Genomic DNA, 27,927 nt, shown 5'->3' with positions numbered 1-27,927 from the left:
CACATTTTATTTGAAGATTTTCTTCTCTTCTCATGCACAAAGCTGCCAGAGAGCTGCAGTTTTTATTCTGGCTGAGTGCAGAAGCCCGTCCCTTTAGCCTTCTCGAAAAGCTCGTTCTCTATCGCGGGAACAGAGACAATAACAAGAGGGACATAACAACGTCCTCGTCCCTATCTCAAAACTATGGTCAACCTTGGTGAATGAGTTTGTGTTGGTAATTTGGAAAAAGAAAGCAGAAAAAGAAAAGCCCTATGTTTTTTTTCCGGACTCAGCAGATGCATGCCCCAAGTTCATTGACTGCCCAGTAAAGGGGCTCATTTGCTGGTTGGGTCTCGCTTGACTATCTCATCTTCAGTGGAGTCCGGACAACATATTATGAATATTATGAATCAGTTCTTGCTTGGGGCTAGCACATGGCCCAGAAGCTGTGAGATACTCTGGCCACACAGGCATGTGCAGAGCTGCATGTGGATCCTTGTATGTGTGGATACACGTGATGTGTGAAGACCCCAGGTTGATAGTTTATTATTATTATTACTATTTATTATATTCCTTTTTCTGGTACTAGGGGTCGAACCCAGAGCCTTACACATGCTGGATAGGTGTCCTGACACTGATGCTCAGCCCAGCGTTACTAATGATTATAAAGTATGTTGTTCCTATCTACTATATGAAAGGTAGATTATAATTTTTCATTTCCCTAACAGCCATTTATTGAATACACACTGTGTATCAGGCACTGTGATTTTCTAATATTTACTTATAATTTTTATGTATGTGGGTGCCCATAGGGACCAAAAGAAGACATTGGAGTCCCTGGAGTTATAGGTAGTTGTGAACCACCTGAAATGGGTGCTGGGAATCAAACTAGACTCCTCTGGGAGCTGTCAGTGCTCTTAACCACTGAGCCATCTCTCCAGCCCCAACGTTCTAAAATTTTAAGTAGCACTGAATAGAAGTACTTGTGTCGCTAGCTAGCCCTCCGTCACCGGTCTCCTCTCTCTCCAAGGGTCATCAGCGAGTGTGGCATTTGTCACCTTCGCATTGCTGTGCTTTCTCCCCAGGTGGTGTGGGCGTCAAGTGCCCACTGACAGAGCAAGGCAAGCAGCTGGCTATCCAGGTATCCAACATCCTGGGCATGGATTTCTGTGGTATTGACCTTCTCATTATGGATGACGGCTCCTTCACGGTGTGTGAGGCCAACGCCAATGTCGGCTTCCTAGCCTTCGACCAGGCATGCAACTTAGATGTGGGGGCGATCATTGCAGACTATGCCATGTCCTTGCTGCCCAACAGGCAGACGGGGAAGATGGCCATCCTCCCCGGACTGTCAAGTCCCAGGGAAAAGAATGAGTCAAATGGCTGTGCTCCGGCTCAGGGAGTTGAGAATGTCTATACCATCAATAATGGGTCTACCTCTAGTGAGAGTGAGCCTGAACTGGGAGAGGTCCGGGATTCCTCAGCAAAAACGATGGGGGTCCCACCTCCCCACGTTGCCCGAGCCTGGTTACAACATTAACAGAATTGCTTCAGAACGCCAGTGAATTCCTGCTTTTTTTTTTTTTTTTTTTTTTTTTGGCAGCATTTAAACCAAATCCTCCCGCTTCCCTGAGTAGTGTCCAGTGAGTAAGATCTGGACTAATGAGATTTCCTTTGCACAGAAACTAGAAAATCCTGTCTAGGCACTCAGCATTCTTTCTAACAACGGTTTGAACAAATAGCCTAGCTTTGTGGTTTTTATGAAGACTCATATATAAAAAAACATAGTCACTAAGAACAACATCCCAAATGGTCTACACGAGACCAATGTCTACTGCGAGCACTTGGCCGGAGGGGTAGGCTTTAAGGTTCTGACTCTGCTGCTGCTGTCCCAGCCCTAGCAGCAGCAGGCATGAGCTTGGCTCCCGAAAACAGTTCTCACATGCATCCAGGAGATGGAGGCATGCGCAGGCAGGCAGGATGCTCAGAGAATGCGATTAGAGGATGTCTCTCTCCCCCGACCCTGTCCATCTCACCACACTCCTCCAGCGCCCAGGAGCTCCTCGCCAGCCGCCAGCCGTCTCACCGAAGCGCTTTCCCAAGGTGAGGTGGAACGTTCTTTGACCTCATCAGTTGGCATGTGTCCTACTTTGTAACAGGACGTTTCTCCAGATGGCTTTGTCACTCAGACTTCATACCCCTGCTTCACCGAATGCCAGCTCTAGCAGCTTCACGCACCTTTGCTGCCTTTGGCCTCGACTGGAAACGCATCTGGATGAGCTATGGCCACACAGTTTGTTTCTTGTGCACCAGAACCCAGCGCTACGGACTTTTCTTTTCAATGGACTCTGCTCACTCGTCGTCTGGAAACCAGTGGGATTTTACTACAGAAAGCGATTGGACAATGACTATTCCCTCTCCCCCGCCTTCTGGATGTTCTGCTCTTACCTAGACTCCAGGAACCCATTCTTACCCTTTTTTCCAAATTGGGGAGACGCTGGTATTTGTGGAGGGGTGAGTGGGGTTATTGTAGACATGATACCAAATGTTTCCCATTTTAACTCTTCAAGCAGTAGATGAGATCTTTCTCTTGGGAGAAATTGTGGAGGTGGAGTTTTGTGTTCCTGCTTATAGGAAGTCTAACGGAAGACAAGCAGCGACCAAATGCTCCTAAACAGGTGCATCCCTGTCTCACCTCACTGCAGTTACCTAGGAGGCCGCCCTTTTGAGTCTCTATTGCAGGTGCCAAGAATATTGAGGATTCCTATTTGGGATGACCTCAGAAGCCATCAAAGGAATGAGGCCTCATAACTATCAATGAGCCTTGTTTAGTTTCTTTTACCCTCCCCCCACTCCTGCTACCTGCCAAGGCAGTGCCAGGTCTCACCACCCATTGCGTTTGCCAGATAAAATGCTCTTTGGCTATTAAATATTTTAGACCTACCCATAAAGGACAAAGATTTGCCCACTCTGAGGAAACATATAAGCTGACAGTTTCCAAAGACAGTTGTAGAAATGCAAGTTGGGTCTACTACACCGGAATAAACACACTTTCCTTAAGGCATCTACTTTGAAGGCAGCACCACCCGAGAGTAAGTGCAGGCACCCAACTCCTAGACTTACTCTAAGTGTAAAGTGTGTGTAGTCAAAACTGTAACATTTTTTTTCCGCAACACATTTAAATAGAAATTGGCCTTTAAAATAGGGTAAAATAGGACACCAGATTTCACCAAGCAACAGTCATACAAATGAAAAATGCGGTGCCGTGCCATAGAGAGGCCCCACCTCACAGCCGTCATGTCTATGCAGTCTCACCCTGGATATACGCCACTGAACTAAAACCCGCGTAATGTGTCTGTATGGTTGAAAACCGATAACACTTCACGCTTGTGGACTAAGAACCATATCCTCTTACCACTCAGGGCTCAGGATGGCTTTAGAAGCTGGAAGTGGTCAGATGTGAGCCAAGTGTTGGCCCCTTGGAAGCCACACTCATGCATGGCCACTACCTAGTGCGAGACTCCTCTCATTGGTCTGAGTCCACTGAGGCCCTGGGAGAGGAGCTCAGACTGTTCCCAATTCCTTTGCCAAAGGAGGCCCGTTTCCCAACTGGGAGAGATGTCTGTCATTGGTGTCATTGCCCCTACTAACCCTGCCTAGAGGCAGAGAGAGCTGACTCACCTGGATCCTAGCCCTGCTCCAGGATGTCCATCCCACAGCTGGCCGTGGACAATCATTTGAGTCTCAGCTTGGTGGCCCAGCCATTCTTGCCGCAGCTGCCTACCCTTGCTGTAAAGAACATGGGGAAGCAGAACCAGAGTCTGGTTCTGGTTCTGCCAACACAGCTGACCACCGGAGCTCTGTCTCCGTAGTTCCTCTCTGCAGACAGGGGAAACGGCCTATTACATTACCTCTTGGTGCACTCTGAGGTTGGAGTGAGTTAACAAGCACAGCTGTGCATTTGTGGGAGGTGGGGACAGACACCTCCTACACATAGCTTTATGTTTCTTATCACTCCTCTGCGAGCTAAAAGATGAAGATTAAATTCTTGACATTAGCCAACTCAACAGTAGTATGGGCCCAGAAAGAGTACAGCTTCTTAGAGGCCTTCAAGCCAGAGGTACTTTACAACCTGAAAGACGTAAGGCTCTTGGGATAGCCTGAGAACCTGGATGTATCCTGTCTAACCTGAAACCCTTGACTCATGTATACCAACACCAAGTCTTCCACTGTAACACAGATTCGGGGTGTGTATATGGTCTTCCCACTGTCTGGTAGCAACATCTTGAAACTGGTCAAAACTTGAATGTTAATAGTTCAGTCACTCAGAATATACACGATTCTGCACTTGGGGAAAAAACGTCTTCAGTTGTCTTTTCTGAGTGTGCGCAGAGCGAACGGAAGGTGGGCTGGAGACCTTAGGTCTTTAGAAAGTGAGAAACGGCCTAAGTGAATCCTGGGCCATCAGTGTTGCTGGCTCAGCACTCCCACCTGGGCATTCTCGGGCCAGACAGGCCAGGGTGCGGAGGAAATCGGGATCACTTGGAGCTCTATAGGAAAAGGGAGGGGAAATGGACACCCTACAAATATAGGAAAGATGGAAGCAGCTAATTTGGGAGACAGACTGGGTTCTAGGACCGACCAAGTCCCAGAATACCATGTACTTGTCACTGTTCTCAGAGTTCATGTTCTTAGATCCTGATAGAAATCCTGGTGGTGTGACTGGAGAGATAGCTTGGTAGTTAAGAGCACTGGCTGCTCTTCCAGAGGACCCAGGTTCGATTCCCAGCACACGCACACACGCGCTCACACACAACTATAACTCCAGTTCCAGGGGATCCGACACCCCCTTCTGGCTTCTGCAAGCACTAGGCACACACACACACACACACAGACAAAATACCCATACACACAAAAAATTAAAATATAAAAAAGAAGGGTTGTTGAAAAAAAATCCCTGATGTTGCTGTTGGCTTAGGAACTCAAGGTTCATACGGATAATTGCGTTAAGAAATGCCTTAGTTACTTTTATGCTGCTAAGATAAAACATCATGACCAAAGCAGCTTACAGAGGTAAGAGTTTATGTGGTTCCAGCGGGGCCATCACAGCAGGGCAGCGTGACAGCAAGCACCAGCTTGGTGGCAGGAACAGATGAGAAATCTTGAACTGCAAACAGGAAATGGAGAGATTGTACCAAAATGAATCCTCAAGACCACCCCCAGTGACACACTTCCTTCAACAAGGCCACACTGCCCAAGCCTCCCCAAAGAGCCACCAACAGGGGACCAAGTGTACTAATGCCGAGACTTATGGAGGGACAACTCATTCAAAACACCACAGAAAGTTTTTTCCCTAAGGGAGCATCCTAAAGACAGACTGTTCTAACCCTTTCCTCCAACAAAGCCAGTGACTGTTGCAAATCTGTGAACCCTGGCACCTCCTCTCCTAAGGTCCGCGCAGCTCAGTCTGAACTCCCTTCTTCTGAGCTTTCCCATTTCCTCCTAAAGATGCCTTTCCTATGCCAGCAACACTTAGGGCCACCACAAAACTAGCTTTCCATCCCCATTTGGTAACCTCGGTAACCTCTCAGACTCCAGTGTAACATTAGAAAGACACACCAGAGAGCCAGGTTGGAGACGAGTATGTTCCCCATCTTGTGGAAGTGGATCTGAGTTCCAGAAGCCAGGAACACAAGGCTAGACCTAGCATACTGCCACAGGCGAGTCTTCCTCCACCTGGCTAGCGCTGTCTGCCAACCCACCCTCTACCCTTTCCTTTCAGAAGAGCTGGTCAAGCACCGTGATGTCAGTGAGCCAGCTGCCTAGGCCTCAGCACTCCTGTGGGTGTGTGGGTGGGCATGAATGAGGTTCGCAGAGGGTGAGGCTGGGCCCTTCACAGACCAGTGGAGAGGGTTTGCTTCACTTGGAAATGCGATGGAGGGGGGAAGTTCAGGCCAAGCTGACAGAGGGCCTCCTGTGTCCCTGCTTGACTGATGTTTTGTGCTGCTGGAGTCCTGGAGATCAAGTGTCAGGCTCAGCTGAGGGGGAATCCTGTAACACAGGCTCCAGTTGCAGACAACAATGTCAAAAGTCCCCGCCCCTTCTGTTTGCATCACTTCTACAATCAGACACACAGTAGAGATTCTTCCCCATGAAGCTCAATGTCAGTGGGCAGCTACCCCTTGAGAACCAGGTGGGCCTGGTAACTGAGCCCCTGAATTTCTGAGGGTTCTAACGGACTCATGTTTTGGCAGCACCTGCTGGCCCCAAACCCCTGCTACCTCTTTCTAAACACTGGTGTTGTCCCCACACCATATCCATTAAGGCAAAAAGTTTCATTCCCTGCTCTGCTTCTACAAACAGCAACAATTTGTGGCGTGTACGTGCCCGTGTGTGTATGTGCCTGTGTGTGTGTGTGTGTGTGTGTGTGTGTGTGTGTGTGTGTGGTGCGTGAGAGGGCAGCAGAGACCGCAGCAGCACAGTTGTGACCACACAGAACATCCTTCTCACCGACGGCCGGGGAGTCTCCAGGACCCTTCTTCCACGTGGTATTTGTGTCTGCTTCCCGGAACAAGTTCGTGCTCCTGAATGCAGCCATTCTTTCTCTTACCTTGATCCCAGTCACCGTTTCACCTTAAACTGGTGGCTTTAAAAGGCATTGTCTTCAACATAGCTCCCTCTCCCAGGGGAATCTAAATGCCATCTCTCAAGGCGACACACCTCATTCTCCCTGCACTGACTAGGATAACGCCATAGCAACCATTCGCACTCCTAGCTCTTGGGTACGCCCCCCCCCCCCCGTGGAAGATGACGGGGACTAAAGTCAGTGGTGCCAGTTTGGGTCGGATCTGGTCCAAAACCTTGTGTAACACTAGACACAGCCACCACATCTTACTAAATCTCCTGTCAGCTGTAAATATGATCAATAAACATAGCCTTGAATGTGAAAGAAACATTTTTTCACGGGCTTGGCTTTCTTTGGGTGCCTTGCTCTCGTTTCCCCCACTGAGCAGTCAGAAGCCGTGCCTTCCCAGGATTGTGGCTGGGTGCCAAGGGATAAAAGCAGGCAGACAGCAGCTTACAGCTGGAAGGAAGGGAGGCGGGGGGAGGGGGCTGCAGGAGCAGACTGTGGTACAGGCTTAATGTCTGGAAGGCTCCATCCATCCTTGAGACTGTACGGCACAGCAGTGCAAGCCATGGGGAATGTGTATGACTTAGAACAATTCTGGCGGAAAGGCTGTCTGGGACACGGGGTGGCTGGGAGCTGCCAGGAAGCCTGACCTTGCGTGATTTAGCACCTGGTTTTCTTGGCTCTTCTGTCTCAGATCTGCTGGCTTTGCATCACATGGACAGAGGAGGTGCCAGGGAGTTGCATTAAACCTGTCAAACAGGGTGAGGGGAGCGTAGAAAGGGGGGAGGGGGCTATGCAGAGAGAAAGCTGATGGCACCATCTGGACTTGGAGGGGATGACAGCCCTGAGGTCAGATGGAAGCAGCCAGTAGAGCAAGCTAAAATGCTGCTGTTTGGGGCTGGTCCTCAGGGGGACTCCCGGATTCTCCTGTATAGAAGTGCCAATATCTCATAAAGGGAGAACGAGGGACCCTGGGTGACTGGAGAACTGATAAGATATTATGTGTGTGTGTGTGGGGGGTCTATTGACGGGGAGGTCAAGATTAGATAGGTGCCTAGTGTGTTTTAGTTTTACCTGGAGGTCCCCAGAGAGCAGTAATGGCTAGCCTGGCTCACAAGAATGGATTGTTTATTATTCAAAAGTATCATGAGAATGTTATTAAACACAGTCACCAGTTATGGCCAAATTGTGTAAGAATATGATTAAAAAATATTTCAGGGAGCTGGAGAGATGGCTCAGTGGTTAAGAGCACTGGCTGTTCTTCCAGAGGACCTGGGTTCAATTCCCAGCACCCACATGGCAGCTCACACCTGTCTGTAACTCCAGTTCCAGGGGAATCTGACACTCTCACACAGACATACATACAGGCAAAATAACAATGCACATAAAAGAAAAATTAAAAAAAATAATTAAAAAATAAAGTAAAAAATGTTTCAAACAGAAGCTGCTTGTGATTCAGTTGGTAATTAGAGTGCCCACATAGCATACCTGAGTTCAATCCCCAGCACTGAGTAAAACCAGACAGTTCACACCTGTAATCCCATCACTCAGGAAGCAGAGGAGAGGATCAGAAGTTCCAGGTATCCTGGGCTACGTCCAAGGCTAGGGTACATGAAGACCCTGCCTCAAGACAACAAACCCTCAAAACTCTCAATCCCAGCACTCATAGGCAGAGGCTGGTGGATCTGTGGGTTCAGGCCTAGCCTGGTCTACAAAGCAAACAAATGGGGGGGTGGCCTCAAAACCTCACAATTGTTTCGCTGTTCCTTACATTCCTGATGTTATTTGTATTCCGGCACTGGAAATATGACACAATGGTATGCAGTTGGGCATTTCTTCTCAGCCACTGGCAGCCTGGAATACAGTACGGAGGAGGCATCTACACCTCAGAGATGGGCAAACACCACAGCATCAAGAGGGCTGGCACGCCAGTGCCACAGGGTGACAGAGGAAAGAAAATACATACAAGCACAGGAGCGTCTCAGTTGCAGAGAGGTAGCGTGTGTGGAGGTTTTCCTGGAAGCCAGTGGCAACACCTGAGTGGTTGACGTGAAGTCAGGCAGACTACCTGCCAACACTGCTTTCTGCAGTCTGCCTACCTTCTGTGATTTTCACATGCGGGGAAAAAAAGAATCTGTTTCCATTGCCTGGGATAGTATGCCTTGGCAGTGTTGACGTGGTTCGATAGGTACGGTCTCCCCTGTGGGAAACACTTCGGCTAAGTTCCCTTGGGGAAGAGTCCACTGCGGGGTTTCCCTTGCAGAACTGGCAAACTGGAAAGCCTGCTGTAAGGAAAGAACAGATGTTCTTTGCGAGAGGGTTTCACAGCACCAACAAAGTTAACTCTCCCAATAGAGGAGAAATCGGTGTGAGATGATCAGCTCTTCTTGGCTTTGTTAAGATTATGACTGCCGACCAGAATGGCGCCTTTGCCTTTGTGCTCCGCGGCTTTTGGACAGCCTTTTAAGTAAGTCACATGCTGACTCTTCTTTTTATTTTCATATCATAAAATGAGGGGGGATGCTTCAGAGAGGCTTCATCCTATTCACCCGTGCACCAGCTGCATTCTGAAAAACCATAATTTTCCTTTCAAACGCAGAGTGTTGTTTGAATTGTAACAGCTCCCTGCTGTCAAGATGATGGGGGGGCACTGTTGCAGGTGGTGTGAGCTTGTCAGGGCGGCTTGCCATGCTCTCCTGCTCTGACGAGTGAATTACAATTTAAACCACATGGGAGACTTAAAAGCTGTTTAAAATAGCAGTGTGGTGCGGCCAGAGGTCCTCAGGGATCGAGAATCTCTAGGCTAACCCAAAGAACTGGGACAGGTCAGTGGGGGCCATCGTGGCTGCTCTTGCCTAACAAGAGTTCCTGGGAGGAACAGGCCTGAGGTTTCTGGACTAAGCCTACTCCCAGGAGAGGTGGGAGTCAGGGCCAGCATCAGCCTTGCAGTCAAAACGGATTTGTAGTAAGACTCCAAGTTATATCTTCCTGTCCTCCTTCCCTTCAAACACTGTGAATGTGACCGGGTGGAAGCTTCACCCCAGCCCCTGGCATCCATATATCCAAAGAGCCTGAAATGTTTGGGTGGAAGCCACACCCCAAGCCTTCTCCCTTGGTGTTGCCTCAGTCCGACTCCACCCCCGAGAAAATCTGCCAAACGATGACCCCTCCCCAGAGATGATCAAGACCACTCCCACAGGGTATTTAAACTGCCCTCCCAGAACAAACACGAGGGTTTTCCGGTCTTCCTTTCCTGTCTTCTTACTGGGGCCGGGGGGAGGGGGGGGGGGGGCCTGGCTGGAAAGCCATCGGGAGCATTTATATCCATTAACCCTGGGCTTTTTCTAATTCAGTTTGAGTCAGTCTGATTTGGATTATTGTGTCGGCAGAGAGGCTTATCTGGGTGTAAAAACTTTTCAATAATCTTTCTTTTTTAAATATTTTTTTTAGGAAAATATTGCCAGGCAGTGGTGGCACGCGCCTTTAATTCCAGCACTCGGGAGACAGAGGCAGGCGGATCTCTGTGAGTTCGAGGCCAGCCTGGTCTATAAGAGCTAGTTCCAGGACAGCCAGGCCTTGTCGAAAAACAAAACAAAAAAACCAACCAAACAAACAAAAATAAACAAAAAGTAAAGAAAGAGCCGGGCGGTGGTGGCGCACGCCTTTAATCCCAGCACTCGGGAGGCAGAGGCAGGCGGATTTCTGTGAGTTCGAGACCAGCCTGGTCTACAAGAGCTAGTTCCAGGACAGGCTCCAAAACCACAGAGAAACCCTGTCTCGAAAAACCAAAAAAAAAAAAAAAAGTAAAGAAAGAAAAGGAAAAGATTTATTATTTTCATTTCTGTGTATGCATGTATGTGGGCAACTGACTGCCATGTGGGTGCAGTGCCCAAAGAAGCCAGAAGAGGATCCCCTGGAATTACAAGTGGTTGTGATGCCAATTCGCTTTGGGATGCGGTCTTCGGTACAAAGGTGCTGAGCCGAGCAGTGTGGACCTGTTCCCTCCTAGATGGTCTCTCTGTTTTGGTAACACCACTGGGTGGAGGTGGGGGTGGCCCTTGCTGCGCTCTCCACTAAGCCTGCCTCAACCTCCCAGTGTCGCTCTTCACTCCCTTGCTCTGACCATGGATGTGTAGAGACGGTTGGACTAGCCAGGCCCCAGTCTTTGCTGCAGCTCTTCCATTAGGTGTTCCACAGTGCAGTGTGCGCGCAGGAGGTGGGGGGGATAGGGAGGATGGAGGGGTAAGGTGGGGAGGTGGATGAGAAGGTGATGTCAGGCAAACCTACCAGGCTTTACTTCAAAGTCTTCAGGCCTCGGATGTCACCATCCACTGTGTATCCAGTCCTCAGCTGTAACTACACATCACCCAAAGCGGCAGATTAGCCAAGGGCAAGGCCATGATAAACAACAGCTTTATTGACTGCTGTGCCCAAAGCTCTACACATCCCATGCTAATAGGGTCACAGTCCCTCAGGAAGTCCCAGCGGAGGAGTGGAAGCAGACCAGAGGACCTCTGAGCATCTCTGAGGAGTGCAGCAGTCAGTCCTCAGTCCCCAGGGCACCACCAGCACCTCCTCCCTAGGTGATGGGCTGCTCTTCCTCCGTGGAGATGATATCCAGTAACTCTTGAATAACCTTTTGCTCCTGCACGCTAAGATGCTCTTCGGCTAGACTGAGGGCTCTCGAGGCATATTCCTTGGCCTGAAACAGAATTTCCGTGGTAAGCTGAGGTGGTGCCAGGAAAGAATATCAGTAAGAAACTGAATTTGTGGTTAGCTCAGAAACTGGGCCGGGAACTGGCCACCTTCTCTCACTAGCCACTGAGCTCCATGGAAAGTTCTGATCCAGGTACATCTCCTCAGCAAGGTGAGGGCTGGGGAGGTCTCCAGCCAGGGACCAGAGTCGGGAGGCAGAAAGGCCAGCGGTGTCCGGAGTAGATTATCCCAGAGACCCTGGGGCCCAGAGGTTTGGGCAGAGCTCCACAGGATCTCTAGCTCAGGGCAGTCTCTGGTTCCTATTTTCTCCACCCTTCCTTCTAAACACTGTTAACTGAGCAGCTGCAATCTGCCAGGAACCAACTATATACAGAAATCCATGTCCTCATGAAACTCACACAGAGCAGGAAAGAAAAAAAGCACAGTGAATAATAAAAGAGGATAATAGCCCTGGCTGTCCTGGAACTAGATCTTGTAGACCAGGCTGGCCTTGAATTCACAGAGATCCACCTGCCTCTGCCTCCCAATGCTAGGATTAAAGGGGTGTGGCACCACCGCCCGAATAGACAGGCTTTTTCATTAGCCCAGGCTGGTCTCAAACTTACTGTGTAGCCGAGAATGAGCTTCAACTTCTGATCCTACTGTCTCTATCTCCTACGTGCTGAGATTACATGTGTGCACCACCTCGTCCGTACTTATGACAGAATCTTAAACAGTAATGTATGTCAAAGAACCAAAGAAAGCAGGAAAGAGATATCAGAAGTATTGGTGTTGGTAGTGGATGTCCTGGTTAGGTCCCCTCCCCTTTTTGAGACAGGGTTTCTCTGTGTAACCCTGGCTGACCTGGAACTCACTCTGTAGACCAGGCTGGGCTCAAACTCAGAGATCTGCCCGGCTCTGCCTCCAGAGTGCTGGGATTAAAGGCGTGTGCCACCACCGCTGCCCAGCTGTCCTGGTTAGGTTTTTGTTGTAGATTTGACACAACCTAGGGAATCTGGGGAGGGAGAAGCTCATTTGAAGAATTGCCATGATCAGGCTCACTTGTGACCATGTCTATGAGAGACTGTCTTGAGTGGCAATAGGTGTGGGGGCCCAGCCCACTATGGGCAGCACCATCCCTGAGCCGGTGGGCCTGGGTTATACAGGAACATGAGCCAGTAAGTATCATTCCTCCATGGCTTCTGCTTCCGTTCTTACTGACTTCCCTCAGTGACCTGGAAGTGGAAGTCAAAGTAAACCCTCTCCTCCCCTCAGGTTGGCTTTGGTCATGGTGTTCACCACAGCGAGGAAGCGAATGGGGAAGTGGGACTTGGCAGTTGTAGACAGGGAAGAAAGACATGAAGGAGATGAGTTGCTGATCTCAGCATACAGACAGGCCCTTTCTGTCTAAGCCCCTTCAGGAGCCCTAACACCCTTAGCACACTTCGGAACAATGACTTCCCCCTAAAATGGACCCTGACCTATAGAAAAGAAGTTTTAGACTATGAGAATTTAGAAATTCTCTGGAAATATTTCCCATTCTCTATTTCTCCCAGAATTTCTCAGAATTCCTATCCAGAATTTCAGGATTAGCGCCCCTCTCCTGTGCCCCAGTGTCCCGAGCTTTGGTGGCATTCTCTTCTGACTGGACCGAGCTCCTCCAGACCCTTCCAAGGCACCAGGCCCTGTCCTTAGCAGGTGTGGAGGGAAGGGAGGGAGGAAGGAGGATAGAGGAGCAGCGCGGAACCCCACACTGCGCACTACACGTCTGCTCTGTTTGTCTTACAGCAGACTTTACTGTCTGAGATGATACTACACTTTTCCCATGCCTGTCTGATTATGGTAGCTTCCCTTTCTCCAGAAGTCCCAGGTTCTATAGAGACGTAACTTGTTTGGTTGTTTGCTACTGTCTTCCCCATTCTTGGCAGGAAGCCTTTTAAGTGGTAGATGCTCCATAAATATTTGAATGGATGAATGGGTCAATAGTCTGAAATAGACCACTTACTGTCTGTAAGACATTGGGAAGATAATCAAGCCTTTCCGTGCCTCAGTCTCCTTATCTATAAAGGAGGGGTGAGGATTAAACATGACAGTCATGTGATGGGCTTCAACCAGTATCTGGCATCCTTTTTAACAGCCGCATGGCAGTTCCTGTCTGCCTAGATCCCCACAGCAACAGGGAGCTAGGACACAGCAGCCACTTCCATCTCCACCAGCATCTTCAGAACCTTCCTGAATGCAGCAGGTTTTCAGGCACTACCCTCACCCCCAACCCCACTCAGTCCCTCCACACAGCCCTGGGAACTCCCCCCCCCCCGCCCGCAAGAAGAAATCCAGAGTCCATTATACAACCAGACTGGCAATGTTATAGAGTGAAGGCTTGCCCAGGGGTAGCAGGCAAGACATAGTTTACCTGAACTGCTAGGTGATTTTTTTTTTTTTTTTTTTTTGCTATCTCCCCATTTAGACAGCTTTTCTGGGAAGCTCACCTTTGAACACTCCAACATCAGAAAGTAAAGCATGCTCAGGGTCTTTAGAACAAAGACGGTTTTTTGGGGTGCTTTGTCGAAGGTAGATTCTCGAATGCTCAGAATTGAAGTTAGGATCTGAATGGCTTCTGCCTCCTGGGCTTCATCTGCATTAGAAGAGGAGGAGAGGAACACAGACATTGGAGGCTGCTGGGGGCTGGCAATGGAGTTAAGAACTGGCTGCCTGCGACACACACCCCTGTCCTTGCCCTAGACACTCGGCTGTGGCCTGCTGCGGCCTCCTCATGGGTCCCAGCTGCACAGTGGGACTGCCAGAAGTCAGGGGAGGAGAACAGCTTGCTACAGTTCTCCAGCTCTCTAGCAGGCCAGTATTGGAGTGACCACAGCCCCAGAAGCTGCTAAGGATTCTATTTCAGAGGCTGGAGTCTCCTGTAGTCCTAATACAGGGAATCTGTCAGGCCAGATTCCTTGGGACTCATTCAGCCACCACTGAGCTGCAGCAGCAGAGTTCCTCCCACAAAGGTCAAAGGCAGCCGGTCTGTTCCCCACTGAGTCTGTTTATTTCCCTGAGCTTGTTTTCTTTGTTTGTTTTGTTTGATTGAAATGCGTGTTCAACTTGCTGCGTAGCCCAGGCTGGCCTTGAACTTCTACCCCCCCCCCCCACCTCCACCTCTAAGTGCTGAGATTATGGATGCGTTCTTCACAGAGGTTTTTGTTCCTGTATTGGTCACCATTTATTGTGCAGTTATGATGGGACTGCACTTAAGAGCACATATTTAAGTGACAGGCTTAAAGAAAAAGGCACAAAGGACATATGCATGATGCTAAGTGTGGCTGCCCATGCACGGCTATGTTCCTACTACAGCATGAACCACTTTCCTGATGAGAAAACTGGATAACGTTACATTTCTAAACCTCATCTTAAAATCTTCCTTCGAAGTCAGCCTTCAGTGCCTCCCACCTCTCCTCACTCCTCATTCTGGGACTTCTCACAGAATTTGTGCTCAGAATGTCCTTTGCTGCTGCAGGTGGGCCCAGTATCACCTGTACTGGGGGTGACTTTCGAGTGGAAACCAGATTCCCCATCTCTACCATCTCAGAAGACATGGCCCACTACAGTGCTACCCAATAAGCAGCCATGGCAGGCATGAGGATGGAGATAGATCAAGTCTAGCCCTACTACCAAGGACCTCACCACCCTGTAAAGAAGGAGGACAGGGTGTTAGGAGTAACCAACAAAGCACCTTCATTCTGCAGAGAGCGTCCCTGGGCTTGTGTACCATGGAGGCACAACAAATAAGAAACAGATGCAAGGGGGCTGGAGAGATGGCTCAGTGGTTAAGAGCACTGACTGCTCTTCCAGAGGACCCAGGTTCAACTCCCAGCACCCACATGGCAGCTCACAACTGTCTGTAACTCCAGTTGCAGGGGACCTGACAGCCATGGGAAAACACCAATGTATATAAAATGAAAATAAATAAATTTAAAAAGAAAGAAAGAAAGAGATGCAAGGTAGAAACCAACATGGTCTAATGGGGTCCCCTTCTCCCTAAGTCTGCCCTTATCAACCTCCTGAGGATTGTGTATGACGGCAGGGATCTGAATTCTTCCTGACATTGGTACAAGCTCCTTGAGCCCATTGTTCTCCATGTTTCTCTCCATCTGCAAAATGGAGAAGGTGCCAGTGATGGGCTCTGTTGGAACACAGAGGCAAGCAAGACCTGTGTGTTAGGGAGGAAAGTCATCGCTCCACTGGTTAAGAGACCTGTCACTTACCTAGACCGGTGTCATTCACTAACTGCTTGCCCAGTAAGTCTGTTTGTTGGGACCGGGCCTGAAAGAGGACTTGATAGTGATTATTCAAATAGGCGTACCAGATCTCCGAGACCTGTAGGGAAAACAGGGCCATCAGACCAGCAGGGCAGAGTCAGCCACAGCCAGCCAGTTTCCTGAGTCTAGAAGCCCTCACTCTCAAGTGCGCATGAGCAGAGAGGGAGACCTAGGAGTCCAGACAGGCCTAGTACAAGTGCGTAGGACAAGGGCTGGGCAGGCTCAGCAGGGGCCCTGCCAGAGTCTCAGGTCAACAGCTACTGTTATGAAGCACATAGTTACTACTCCCATTTACACGTGAATAAACTCAGGCTTAGAAAAGTTAACAACATGCTTAACTTTTGGAAAGAGCTGACAAATGGCAGAGCCCGGCTCCATACCCAGGTCTAACTGACTCCAAAGTTCACTGGTGTTCAGCTACGCCAAAATGCTGGTTTTCTTTTCCAAGAGACAGTTTGTCTGTGTATGGCCCTGGCTGTCCTGGAACTTGCTCTGTAGACTAGACTGGCCTTGAACTCAGAGACCTAACTGCCTCTGCCTCCTGAGTGCTGGGATTACAGGTGTGTACCACCACTGCCCGACCCAAAACACCTTTTTCTAAGAAATGGTTCTAAAATAGAAATTCACAGTCACAGTATGATAGCCTCTATCATAGTTGCTCCTAAGTGAGGGATTACTGGATGACTAACTGGCGTGTTTGTATATTGGAAAGTTTTTACACAGAAAGAGTAAAAACTTTTGGCAGGAGAGACAACTCGGTGGACAAAGTGCTGCTACGTAAGCATGAGGGCCTGAGTTCAGATCCCGGCACCCACTGAAAACAGAAAATGCACAAGGCAGCGGTGGGCATGCTTTGGTGGCGCAACACACATGCGGAGGTCAGAGGACAACTTTTAGGAGCTGGTACTCTCCTTCCATCATGTGGGTCCTGGACTAAACTCAGCGTCAGGACTGCTGGCATCATCCTTTACCCACTGAGTAAGTCACCCAAAGAATTTTTAAAACATTTTCTTGTTCTTTAGCCCTGTGAAAGGACTTTGCAGCAATAACTATCCCTTAAAAAGTTCTTCCTTCAGCCAGGCCGTGGTGGCACACACATTTAATCCCAGAATTTGGGAAGTAGAGGCAGGTGGATCTCTGTGAGTAGTTACCAGGACAGTCAAAGCTACACAGAGAAACCCTGTCTTGAAAAAGTAAAGTAAAATAAAGTTCTTCCTTCTCTGTTGTATACCTCCATATGACTGCCTCGCTGGCTGTGTGACAAGGGTGTGGCAAAACCTGTCATAAGCTCTGATTCTCCATGAGTTGCTCTACAGATGCTAAGGATTGGCCCATCTTAGCCAAGTATCCTGAAGATTAGGCTGTGTAAGCTGATGCAAGTCAGTCCGTCTCTGAGAATCTCAGCAAAGGCCTGCCTCTCCTTATAAGATGCCAGGCCTAAGTGTCAGTGCTAAGTTCCTCCACTCCCCAGCTCACCTTTGTGTACAGTGTGTCTGCCAGCTCCATTTTCTTAAGATCATGGAAGACATTGGCCAGGTGGAAGTAGCCTCCTGAGGTCCTGATGTCTTCTGTTCCGAATGCACAACTTGCAAAATAAATCTATTGTGAGAGGAAGAGAAAGGGTGCTTGGATTCCCCCTGGAAACCAAATGAACGATGAAGAAAAAGACCTCTACTACAGCCCACTGTGAAAATGGACTAGGGACCCAAGAAGACATTTCTCCAAAGGATACATGAATGCCTTCTAAGCATGTGGCAAATGCTAAACACTGTCATTCGAGAGATGCCAAACAAAGTCACAGTGTCTCATTTCTCTTCACAGCCCGAACGATGGCTGTCTGCAGAAGGAGAAAAGGGCAAGCCTGGTGAGGGAAGAAAAGCCCCAGACACGGTCGAAAGGCATGAGGAATGGTGCAGCCTCTGGGCAGCGGCCAGGCAGATCTTCAAAAGGCTAACCATGGAGTTGCTGTGTGGCCCAGGAATTCCTCCTCTGGGTACCTTCAAAGAGAAACTGGGCTGGGCATGTGTGTCCACCCAGAGAGACTGGTTCACAAACATCTGGCACAGTCCCAGAGCAGAAACACCATCGTCTCCAGCGTGGGTAATAACATGTGGCCCAGCAGAGTGGCCTGGTCCTTGACAATAGAAGGGAGCAGCTGTTGCTCACACGGCAACATGGCAGACTCCAAATGCTGTGCAAGGTGAGAGGAGTCATTATCTCCTCCGTGAAGAGTCTGTGGAGACAGGCTGGCTGTCGGGGGCTGGGAATGGGAAATGACTGCAGATGAAGACGAGAGGTTTCTTTGGAGTGGTGGAAATGTGCCAAAACGCTTGTGCAGCTCTGTAAATGCGCAAAGACTTAGCGAAGAGCACATATGAAAATGGATGATTCTGTAGTTTGTATCCGTGAAGTGTGTGTGAAAGAAAAGGGGGAAACATCTGGATGTGACATCAAACATCTATAATCCGAGCACTCAGGAGGCTGAAGCAGAGCCGGGCGATGGTGGCCCACGCCTTTAATCCCAGCACTCGGGAGGCAGAGGCAGGCGGATCTCTGTGAGTTCGAGACCAGCCTGGTCTACAGAGCTAGTTCCAGGACAGGCTCCAAAGCCACAGAGAGACCCTGTCTCGAAAAACAAAAAAAACAAAAAAAAAGAGGCTGAAGCAGGAGGGTGGTGAGTTCAAGATCAACCTGATGTATATAATAAGAGCTTGTCTCAAAAAATATATCTAGAGACAGTTTTGGCATGGACCTTTAATTCCAGCATTTGGGAGGCAGAAGCAGGTGGACCTCTGTGAGGCTGAGGTCAGATGGTATACATAGTGAGACCCTGTTCAAAACAAAAACAAACAAAAACGACAAATATATATGTGTGTATATATAGACATACAGACAGATAGTTAGATAAAGGTTGAAGATTTAGCCCAGTGGTCCCAGTGCTAAAGTAAGCATGGGTATGTGTATGTGTGTGTGCACATGCGCGTGTGTTGCATGCTCACACGCTCAGGAAACCTGGGTTTGATCTAATTCCTAATGTGTGGTTCAGCACAAGACAGAATGCGCCTCTGCTTAGTTAACTGATGGAGTAGAGAGCAGAGAACAAACATAAATGAAGAAAAGTTCCCAGGCACAGTGGTGCACACCTTTAATCCTAGCATTTGGAAGGCAGAGGCAGGCAGATCTCTTTGAGGTCAAGGCCAGCCTCGCCTACACATCAAATTCCAGGACAGCCAGGGCTATGAAGTAAGACCCCGTCTCTTTTAAGTGAAAAAAAGTATTGGTTAGGGATTTGGGTAGAAACATATGATACTTTAAAGGGCTGCCTGAGCTTAGGTTAATGGAAGAGTTACTGGACATGTGGAAGGGTTACAAGAACAAGAGGGCTAATGAAGCACCAGGAACAGCGATGGCAAGGAATTCTTACCATCTCTACACCTCAGAAAACAGAGGAGCTAGCAGGAGTAACAAAGACCAGCCAGAGCTGGAGCTGTGGCCGCTGGACAGGAGCTGTATCCCACAGGACAGCCGACTGTTTCTGCCAGAACTGCCCCCCTATGCTGTATCTCCCACCCTCCTCTCTCCTCTGCGCCGCCCACTCTTCCATCCTTAGCAAAGTCAGACAACAACGGCATCCAGGATGACCGTGGAGGTCAGCCTCCCAGGGCAGAGGGTTGCACAGAAGATGGCCTTGAGGTTCAGGGATCTAAGGCAGAGACAGGAGCCAAAGGGAAGGTTGTTAGAGGAGGGGTAGGTGGCGACACTACAGAAAGGCCCACAGAGATTGCAGAATGAACCAACCTAATCTGGAATTCAGGTGCAGGAACTCTGCCTGATAATATTTTCCTAACTAAAAATTCTACAAGAACTCCCTGACTTGAGAAGAACAGCACGTCCCTCCTCCTATCTACCATTTGCACGGCTTTAGAGATTGTAAGTGCTTTCTTATAGATCTAGCTCATTTAAATTTAATAACCACACTCTGAAGAAGCAATGTTAGTATTATTTTAACAAATGGCCACAAAGTCCAGTGCATACAGTCTTCTATTATTAATCTCTGCAATGCACTGCTGTGGTTGGGACCATTTCATGAATCGTGTCTTACATCTGAAAGAAAGGTTAAATTACTTGCCACAGAACCAGCAGAGCTGGGAACAGAATCACCACCCTTCTAGTAGCCAGTGTGCAGATCTCTCTTCCCAGGTTAGCCACAAACAACCGAGACCCGGGGAAGGTAGGTTTTTGCATAGCCAGGAAGTAGAAAGGTTTGAACTGGGGTCGTTAGAACTGAGTTTTTGCTGCCGCTCCCGAAACAGTCAGTATGAACGGTACTGTTAGAGAGATGCTCAGGTAAAGAAACACTCAACAGAACTGTCCTTAGAAGCATCCGGGTCTTAAGGTGCTCGCTCACATCATTAGCCAGATGGTACCGGGCTTCGTCGTGGTTCTCCTTGGCCATGTAGAGAAGGCCCAGGTTCCGGTGCAGCAAAGAGTGAGTTGCATTACTACAGTCAGTTGACTTGAGGACTGTCCACCGGGCTTGGGATAGATATTCTTCAGCCTGCACTATCCGGCCCAGACCTGCCAAAAATCAGTTAGAAAAGATGTTATAAGTCAGGCAGGAGGCCGCGCAGTGGTGGCGCACGCCTTTAATCCCAGCACTCGGGAGGCAGAGGCAGGCGGATCTCTGTGAGTTCGAGACCAGCCTGGTCTACAAGAGCTAGTTCCAGGACAGGCTCCAAAACCACAGAGAAACCCTGTCTCGAAAAACCAAAAAAAAAAAAAAAAATAAGTCAGGCAGGGTGGTGCATGCCTTTAATTCCAGCACTCGGAGGCAAAGACAGAAGGATCTCTGTGAGTTTAAGGCCAGCCTGGTTTACATAGAATATCCTATCTCAAAAATCCCTTCATAAATAAATAAAAATAGGTTACAATTCAATTTTTAAATAAAGAATAAACCATGGAATATGAGTTGACATACGTCCATTTGTTCATTGATACAAATATTTATCAGTGCTGCAAAGTTGCTCATAAATGTTCTTATCAATCTATTCACAGCAAATGTTCATCAGTTGCTAAGCAAATCCTTACCCATGAGTAAACTGTGATCAGTCATAAAAACTGATATCATGGCCTGGATCCGGGCTACAGAGCTTGAAAACAACACGCTAAGTGAAAGAAGCCAGGCACTGAAAGACACACATGGCCAGATTCTGTTGGTGTGGACTGTCCAGAACAGGCACATATCCAGGGGGCTGGGTGGGGACAAACAGGGAGAGGAACAGTAGGGATGTCTAATGAGGATCACTACTAACAATCACATGGATTTTTATTTTTATTTTTATTTTTTTATTTTTTTGGTTTTTCGAGACCGGGTTTCTCTGTGGTTTTGGAGCCTGTCCTGGAACTAGCTCTGTAGACCAGGCTGGTCTCGAACTCACAGAGATCCGCCTGCCTCTGCCTCCCGAGTGCTGGGATTAAAGGCGTGGGCCACCACCGCCCGGCTTCACATGGATTTTTAGAGGTGACAGAATGTTCTGGAATTAAATAGTAGTGAGTTATACTACCTTTTGAATATGTTAGATTGTACCTTAAAAGGGTAAATTTATAGATTGTGAATGCTCTTTCTACACACACACATACACACACTAGACCTTTAGATTTTTATATATTTATTTACTTGGTAGTTTCTTGTTTTGTTTTAGACAGGTTATCCGTACTTCTGGTCTTGAACTCTATGTAGACTAGAAAAGCCTTCAACTCATAGAGATCCTCTTGCCTCTGCCTCCCGAATGCTGGGAAATAAAGGTGTGCACCATCATTCCAGGTTAATATCAGGCTTTTGAAAATATTTATTTTTAGGGCTGGATGGTGGAAGTCCATGCCTTTAATCCCAGCACTCCTTTCCCAGGAGGAAAAGGCAAGTGGACCTCTGAGTTCAAGGCCAATCTGGTCAATAAAGAGAGTTCCAGGACAGCTGGGGCAAAACAGAGAAACCCTGTCTCAAAAAGTTAAAAAAATTTTTTTTATTTTGATTATTCTTGTGGGGGCAGTATGTGCACATGCATACAGGTTCCTGAGGATAAAATCAGGTATCAGGTCCTTGGAAACTACAGGCAGTTATGACTCATCTGACAAGGTTGCTGGAAATTGGACTCTTCTGCAAGAACAATATACATATATGCATATATATGTATATTTCATTTTGTTTTTCCTAGATCTTCTCAAGAAGGCAATGCTAAAGAAGATGTCTCAAGGCCAAGTGCAACTGCAGCTAAATATCAGTCCTGAAGGCAAAGGCACACTTGGAGAATGCACCAAGGCTGCAGGTCCAGAGAGCTGGGCAGGGTAAGCAAGCAGCGGGGCTCCAGCCCATGGGGCCTTCATCAAAGCTCACACTGTGCCCCATGAGTGGGTCAGTCCAGACATGCTGTGGTCTCACAGACCGTGCCTTCCATGCTGGGTGGGGGTGTGGTGGAGGAGTAAAGGAAGTGAGACTCTCCTGAATGGACTTTACAACATATGCAATGGAAGAGACCAGTGGTATTTGTCTGGAGAGCGAGACCACAGCTGACATCAGTTAGTGTAAACCTGGACACATTACATTATACGGGAGATTCTGCAGGACTTGGTGATGAAAGCAAAGGATGACAGAAGTAGCAGTCACTTGCAGGAACTCAGGACGTGGCTGCCCCACACCAGCCAGCCCGTCTGAACCCAAGTCTGCCAGCGATTCTGGGCAACAGTTATCAGAGGAGGAAACTGCAGCACACGGCGCCCATCTGCGCTCTATGCGCTACCATACAGTCCCCGAGCTTCGGGCAAAGGGCTGGAGGTTGAAACACACAAAGACTCACACAGAGACAGGGACAGAGACACGGACCTCTAGTCCCTGGTAAGAAGCCCTTTATTCAGTAGCACCACGGAGGCTTATATACCCAACAGTCAGGTGGGCCAACAGGTGAAAACCTTATCCCCTGATCCTCAAGGCCAAGGCAACTTGTGCTCGTGAAGCAGAGCTGGTAAACAACTTTGACACAGCTTTCAGTAGCTCAAATCAGAAGGAAAGTAAAGATCTCTAGCAGGGAAGAACAGCTGGAGGCCAGGACTCCAAATGGTCCCAAGAGGAAACTTCCTTCCCGTGAGGTATTCTGACCTAGCTTTCTGAGTCCCCACCACTGCACTCCATGTTTAGTGCCTGTACACTGACTTCAGCAAAGTCGCTGATTGCAGGGTCAAGCCAGGTGAAGTCCACAACAAACCAACCACGAAGGGCTTTGGAGGAAACAAACACAAACATACAATCTCCTCGATGCAGCAGGAAGGGCGTAGTTTGGATGATTAGCGACCCCTCTCTGTGAGGACAGCTGAGCAGATACCTGAGGGTTGGACAGAAACCAGCAGTGTGGAAAAGGAGAAGAGAAATCTCCAGCCTCTAGGTCAGAAGCCCCCACTCCACCAGGAAAGGAGAGAAAGGTGCAAGCCCCTTCTCCTGCTATGGCTTGAACAGAACAATGTCCTCCTCAGGCTCACAGTCTGTCTGCCACCTGGTCCCCGGCTGCCACCTGGTCCCAGGCTGGACGCTATTTTAGTGGTAACTTAGGGAGGTAACACAGCAGGGAATGGGCCACTGGGCAAGTGTCCCTGAAAGTTGTCCTGTCGAGAGCTCCCCCCTCCCCCGCTCTCTCTCTCTCTCTGCAGTCTGTCTACCCTGAGGAAAACTGCTCTGCTCCGCTATGCCCTCCCCACCACAATGGATTGAACCCTGTGAAACCATGACCAAATCAGCCCTTCCTCCCTACTGTCCCTGCCAAGCATGGTGGTCACACTCTATCATGTGGACAGCAGAGGCACGGGGCAGCTAGGGTGCCTCCTTTCTCTTTGAACTGTCACTGCTAATGGCAGCCCTCATTAATTCAAACTTTCAAGATTTAGTGAAAGAAAGAAAGAAAAGAGTAGAAAGACAGAAAAAGAGAAAAAAAAAGGAAGAAGAGATGGTGGCGTCGGCTAAGTTTCCACTTGAGGCTGGAGTCTCCAGGAGGAGAAGAAGCATGAGTGAGAGGAACGAGACCTCTCCGGCCCCGGGTTGAAACCCTCCATTTCAACAGCACTTCCGGCTTCCATAGCGCTTTCAGGATCGCGTCTATGGACTTAATCCCCAGAGCATCTATAAAGAGGTCCTCGGACTCAACAGCATCCTTCGTGGAGCTGTGAGGTACCAGGGCAGTATTTTTTGAGTACCCTCTCTGCCCTGTACTATGTGGGTGTGAGAACCTCATGCCAGGATGGATCTGGTTGTCATGAGTCCAGTGGAGGAGAGAGAGAGAGCAATCTCATCAATAAGTCTATGAGTAACAATGGAGCGAGTGCTGGGGGCTGGATTGGGGGGAGAGAAGATGTTTCTAAGTGATGATTAAGAAAGACAGCAGGGAGAGTGAGTTAGCCCTAAGGCAGACAGCCCAAGGTCTGCCTCTAGGACCCACGTGAGGGCCCTGGCACACGTGCCTGTGAACACACACAAATAAGATTACTTGAGGTTAAAAACAAAGACCCAACTTAGTCTTGGCATTAAGGGAAGGCTTCCAGACCAGAGAATAGAAAACTTAACCTGAGACCTGAGGGATAACAAGGAATTGAGTAGATGGAAGGGAGGGAAGAAGGGAGGAGGAAATAGAGACTTCTAGAATGAAGAATGCCTCCAAGGACTTACAAGAAGGTCTCTGTAACTAAGAGAGAGCCAATCATTCAAGGCCTCAGACTGCTATGGGAGTTTGTCTTCTTGTACATGTAACAGGATCCCATTGGTTGGTGGAGCTGAGACTGAAGAAAAGCCACGGAAGACCTGGAGAGAGCAGTGAGCGAGCAGGTGGGAGGTGGGGCTTCCGCTTAAATGGCTTTCTCAAAGCCACGCCGGGACGCACAGAGCCTGGGCTGTATCTCCTGGTCTGGTGTTCTTCCTACTGTCTAGAATGCGGTGTGAGAGCTGAGCAGGGTGCGGAGGACATTCCTGTAGGTACAAGGCCTGGTACAGGGAGCCAGAGCCCAAATGACTAAGGACATGCATGCAGGAGAGTCAGCCCCAGAGTGGGGAGGCAGAGCCCACACAGGCAGGTGGAGCATCTTTTTTGGGATGGGGTGGGGAGCTTGAACTGGAGAAAACTGGTTGGTTAGGTCCTGGGAGCCCATTATATACAAGCACATCAATGACACTGGATGGCAGCATCCTCGCTGGCGGAAAAGGGGCTGCAAACTGAAACGGAACACCGGACTGAAGGTGTGTGCCGCATGGGGTTTGGGTGTGCTGGCATAGACCCATGTCACGTATGCGTGAGAAACATTAAATAATAAGCATTAGCCTTTTCTGTTGAACACTATACACTTTTGTTGCTGACAGGAATTCAAATTTTTTGTTCTCCCCCACCTGGTGAACCCTTTATGGAAATCTTTAGATCCCTCTAACCCAGTTAGACTTTTGTTTACACAAAGGCCCTGCTGTATCTTTGGAACCCCACCCCTTCCCACTGTCCTTCATTTCCTCTTAAAACTAGCCAATTGCAGGAGACTGAAGTTGGACCCCAGCCAATGAGGAAAGGACACAATCACCACTAGAGCTAGAATAAAAACCAGTGAACTTCTTGTCACTGTGAGCTTGCTAGGGTTGGGTCTTGGATACCCTTTTCACAAAGAGAATTGCCTTGCTGGCCGCGTTTGCCTTATTCATATGTTCCTTCTGCGTGGTGCTGAGATGGCGTGTGTGTGGACACACACAACACAGTATTGTTTACACTTCCATTCCTGATTAGTCCTGGCATAGGCAACGGTAAGGCTAATGGGCAGCTTTTGGTGTTCAGATTCGTATTCTGTGGAAAATGGAAAGGGTGGTGGCATCTGGGAGACAGTGTGTCAGAAAGCAGGAACTCAGAAAAAAAAATGGAGGTATTTCAAAGAGCGAGGAGGAAAACTCCAGCCCGAGTGGGAGCAGCCCCTGGCCAGATCTGTGGCCAGCCCCTGGATAACTGTGGTGGGCTGGAACCCAGTGAATAAAGCAGGGAACCAGGAGACACAATAAATGGCTGTAAATGAATGACTACATTGTGAGTTTGGTAAAAATGGGATATTTATATGACTTCAAATACCACTCGATAAACCAAAACTAGGACCACAGTTACTCGTGATAGAGAAGCCTGAGCCCCTCTGCAGTAAGGTGTGATGGGGAGCACTGGGGAACACACGTCCTACTTGGTGGGGGAGGTGCTGTCTGGTTCTAGAAGTGCAGTTAACCCAGTTAGGATCTTTAAACTTAGGTAGAGCTGGGCTGCATGGCGTCCAGACACTCTGTAGCTAAGGATGGCTTTGAACTCCTACCTTCCTCCACTCTAGACTTTACTTCTGGATTTCCCATCGAATATCTCCTCATCACTGTTGCCTATGAGTAAGCATCAGTATTGGGGAAATTGTGTCATTTTATCAGATGAGTTGAGAACACTATAAATTTTGTGACATTTCTGTCCCAAATCTATAACTTCAATCCAGCCACAAGGAAACAGTAGACAAACACAACTGAGGGATGTTTTATATAATGGTTGGCAAGGCTCTTTCTGAGGACCTAGGTTCAATTTCCAGTACTCATACGGCAGTTCACAACTGTCTGTAACTCTAATTCCTTGGGATCTGGTGCCCTCTTCTGGCTGTCTCAGGTACTAGAAACAGATATGCAGGTAAAACACACACACATATATAATATACAATATATTTTTTTAATTTATTTATTTATTATGTGTACGACATTCTGCTTCCCACACACCAGTAGAGGACGCCAGACCTCATTACAGATGGTTGTGAGCCATCATGTGGTTGCTGAGAATTGAACTCAGGACCTCTGGAAGAGCAGTCAGTGCTCTTAACCTCTGAGCCATCTCTCCAGCCCCAATATACAATATTTTTAATTGGCCAATGATTTGGGATAATTTGCTGTGAAGATTTGTCTCTGCCTGTGGTGCCTTCTGATTGGTTTAATAAAGAGCGGAATGGCCAACAGCTAGGCAGGAGAGAATAGGCAGACTTCTGGTGAGAGAGGACTCTGGGAAGAAAGGCAGAGTATGCCAGTGAGACACTGAAGAAGTCAGATATATGTACAGCTGAGAGGTAACTGATTCACAGGTTAATTTAAGTTATAAAAACTAGGGGGCTGGAGAGATGGCTCAGAGGTTAAGAGCATTGTCTGCTCTTCCAAAGGTCCTGAGTTCAATTCCCAGCAACCACATAGTGGCTCACAACCATCTGTAATGGGGTCTGGTGCCTTCTTCTAACCTTTAGGCATACACACAGACAGAATATTGTATACATAATAAATAAATATTTAAAAAAAGTTATAAAAACTAGTTGGGAAAAAGTTTAAGCTAAGGCCAAGCTTTCATAATTAATAATAAGTCTCTATGTCGTTATTTGTGGGCAGGTGGTTCAATGAGAGAGTAAGACTCCGGGGCTGTAAACATGTTGTGGGAGAGAAGCCTGAACGGATCTTCTTAGCAGATCAGGTTGCACTGTGCTTGTGAAGAGGTGCTTTTTGGGAAATGCACACTAGAGTGCTCTGGCCACAGGGACCTTATGCACTACAGTAAGTAGCGTGATCAGATGGCCTGGGTGGGCTCTCACATCACACAGTAAGTGCAATGTAAGCTAGGTATGTGCTTTATAGCTGAGCTATAGTACTATACTGAAAAACGTTATTCAAAATGATGACTATTAAGGTGTATATGATGCCTAAAACACTGTAGATGCTCAAGAATGTAAATTCCTCTCAGATGCTGATCTCTATAGCAGCCCACAGGCAGGTGTCTGCCAAGCAAGTGATCTCACTCTTAGGGTGGTGGGTTCTTCTGCTTCTGAACTATGACTTTCACCCCAGGGAACAAGGGTAAAGTCTACATCCCAGCTGGGTTAACAAAATTCTTTCTTCTAGGAATTTGTAATGGAAATCAGATGCTAATCCACTTCTGCTTCTCAGCTTGAATCTAGAGTATGTGCAGATTTAACTAGATAGGATATCTGAGGGTAACTGTCTCCTGCAGCCAGCAGATGTTAAAATTTAGTCTGCGGGTAGGCAAACTGAAGCAGATACCTACAGAAGAGCAGAGACGAGAAAGAAGACTGGGGGTAGCTGAGTGGATAGAGAACGGGCCTAGCTTGAACGAAGCTCTGGGTTCAGTCCCCCACAACACATGGAAATGTAGTATTGACCCGAAATTCAGCACTGGAAGAATAGTGGAGGCAGGAGGATCAGAAGTTCAAAGTCACTCCTTAAGC

At 48.3% G+C, this 27,927-nt stretch overlaps 2 protein-coding genes across 2 annotated transcripts in view; one reads left to right on the top strand and one right to left on the bottom strand.

The window, feature by feature from the left end:
• Rimkla (ribosomal modification protein rimK like family member A) overlaps positions 1–7,022 on the top strand; it is a 28,368-nt gene extending 21,346 nt beyond the window's left edge. The window contains exon 5 of the mRNA XM_075945474.1: positions 1,065–7,022. Within this exon, the coding sequence (XP_075801589.1) occupies positions 1,065–1,519 (455 nt within the window). The 3' untranslated portion in view covers positions 1,520–7,022. The remainder of the gene's footprint in view (positions 1–1,064) is intronic.
• Positions 7,023–11,007: 3,985 nt separating this feature from the next.
• Positions 11,008–27,927, bottom strand: part of Zmynd12 (zinc finger MYND-type containing 12) — a 34,862-nt gene continuing 17,942 nt past the window's right edge. The window contains exons 4-8 of the mRNA XM_075945590.1: positions 20,033–20,202; positions 17,101–17,223; positions 15,571–15,682; positions 13,795–13,940; positions 11,008–11,312 (exon numbers count right to left, since the gene is read on the bottom strand). Coding sequence (XP_075801705.1) covers positions 11,190–11,312; positions 13,795–13,940; positions 15,571–15,682; positions 17,101–17,223; positions 20,033–20,202 — 674 coding nt within the window. The 3' untranslated portion in view covers positions 11,008–11,189. The remainder of the gene's footprint in view (positions 11,313–13,794; positions 13,941–15,570; positions 15,683–17,100; positions 17,224–20,032; positions 20,203–27,927) is intronic.

The sequence above is a fragment of the Microtus pennsylvanicus genome, chromosome 13 (assembly GCF_037038515.1).
Source record: "Microtus pennsylvanicus isolate mMicPen1 chromosome 13, mMicPen1.hap1, whole genome shotgun sequence".
Classification (NCBI taxonomy): Eukaryota; Metazoa; Chordata; class Mammalia; order Rodentia; family Cricetidae; genus Microtus; species Microtus pennsylvanicus.
This window is presented reverse-complemented; position numbering and strand designations above follow the sequence as displayed.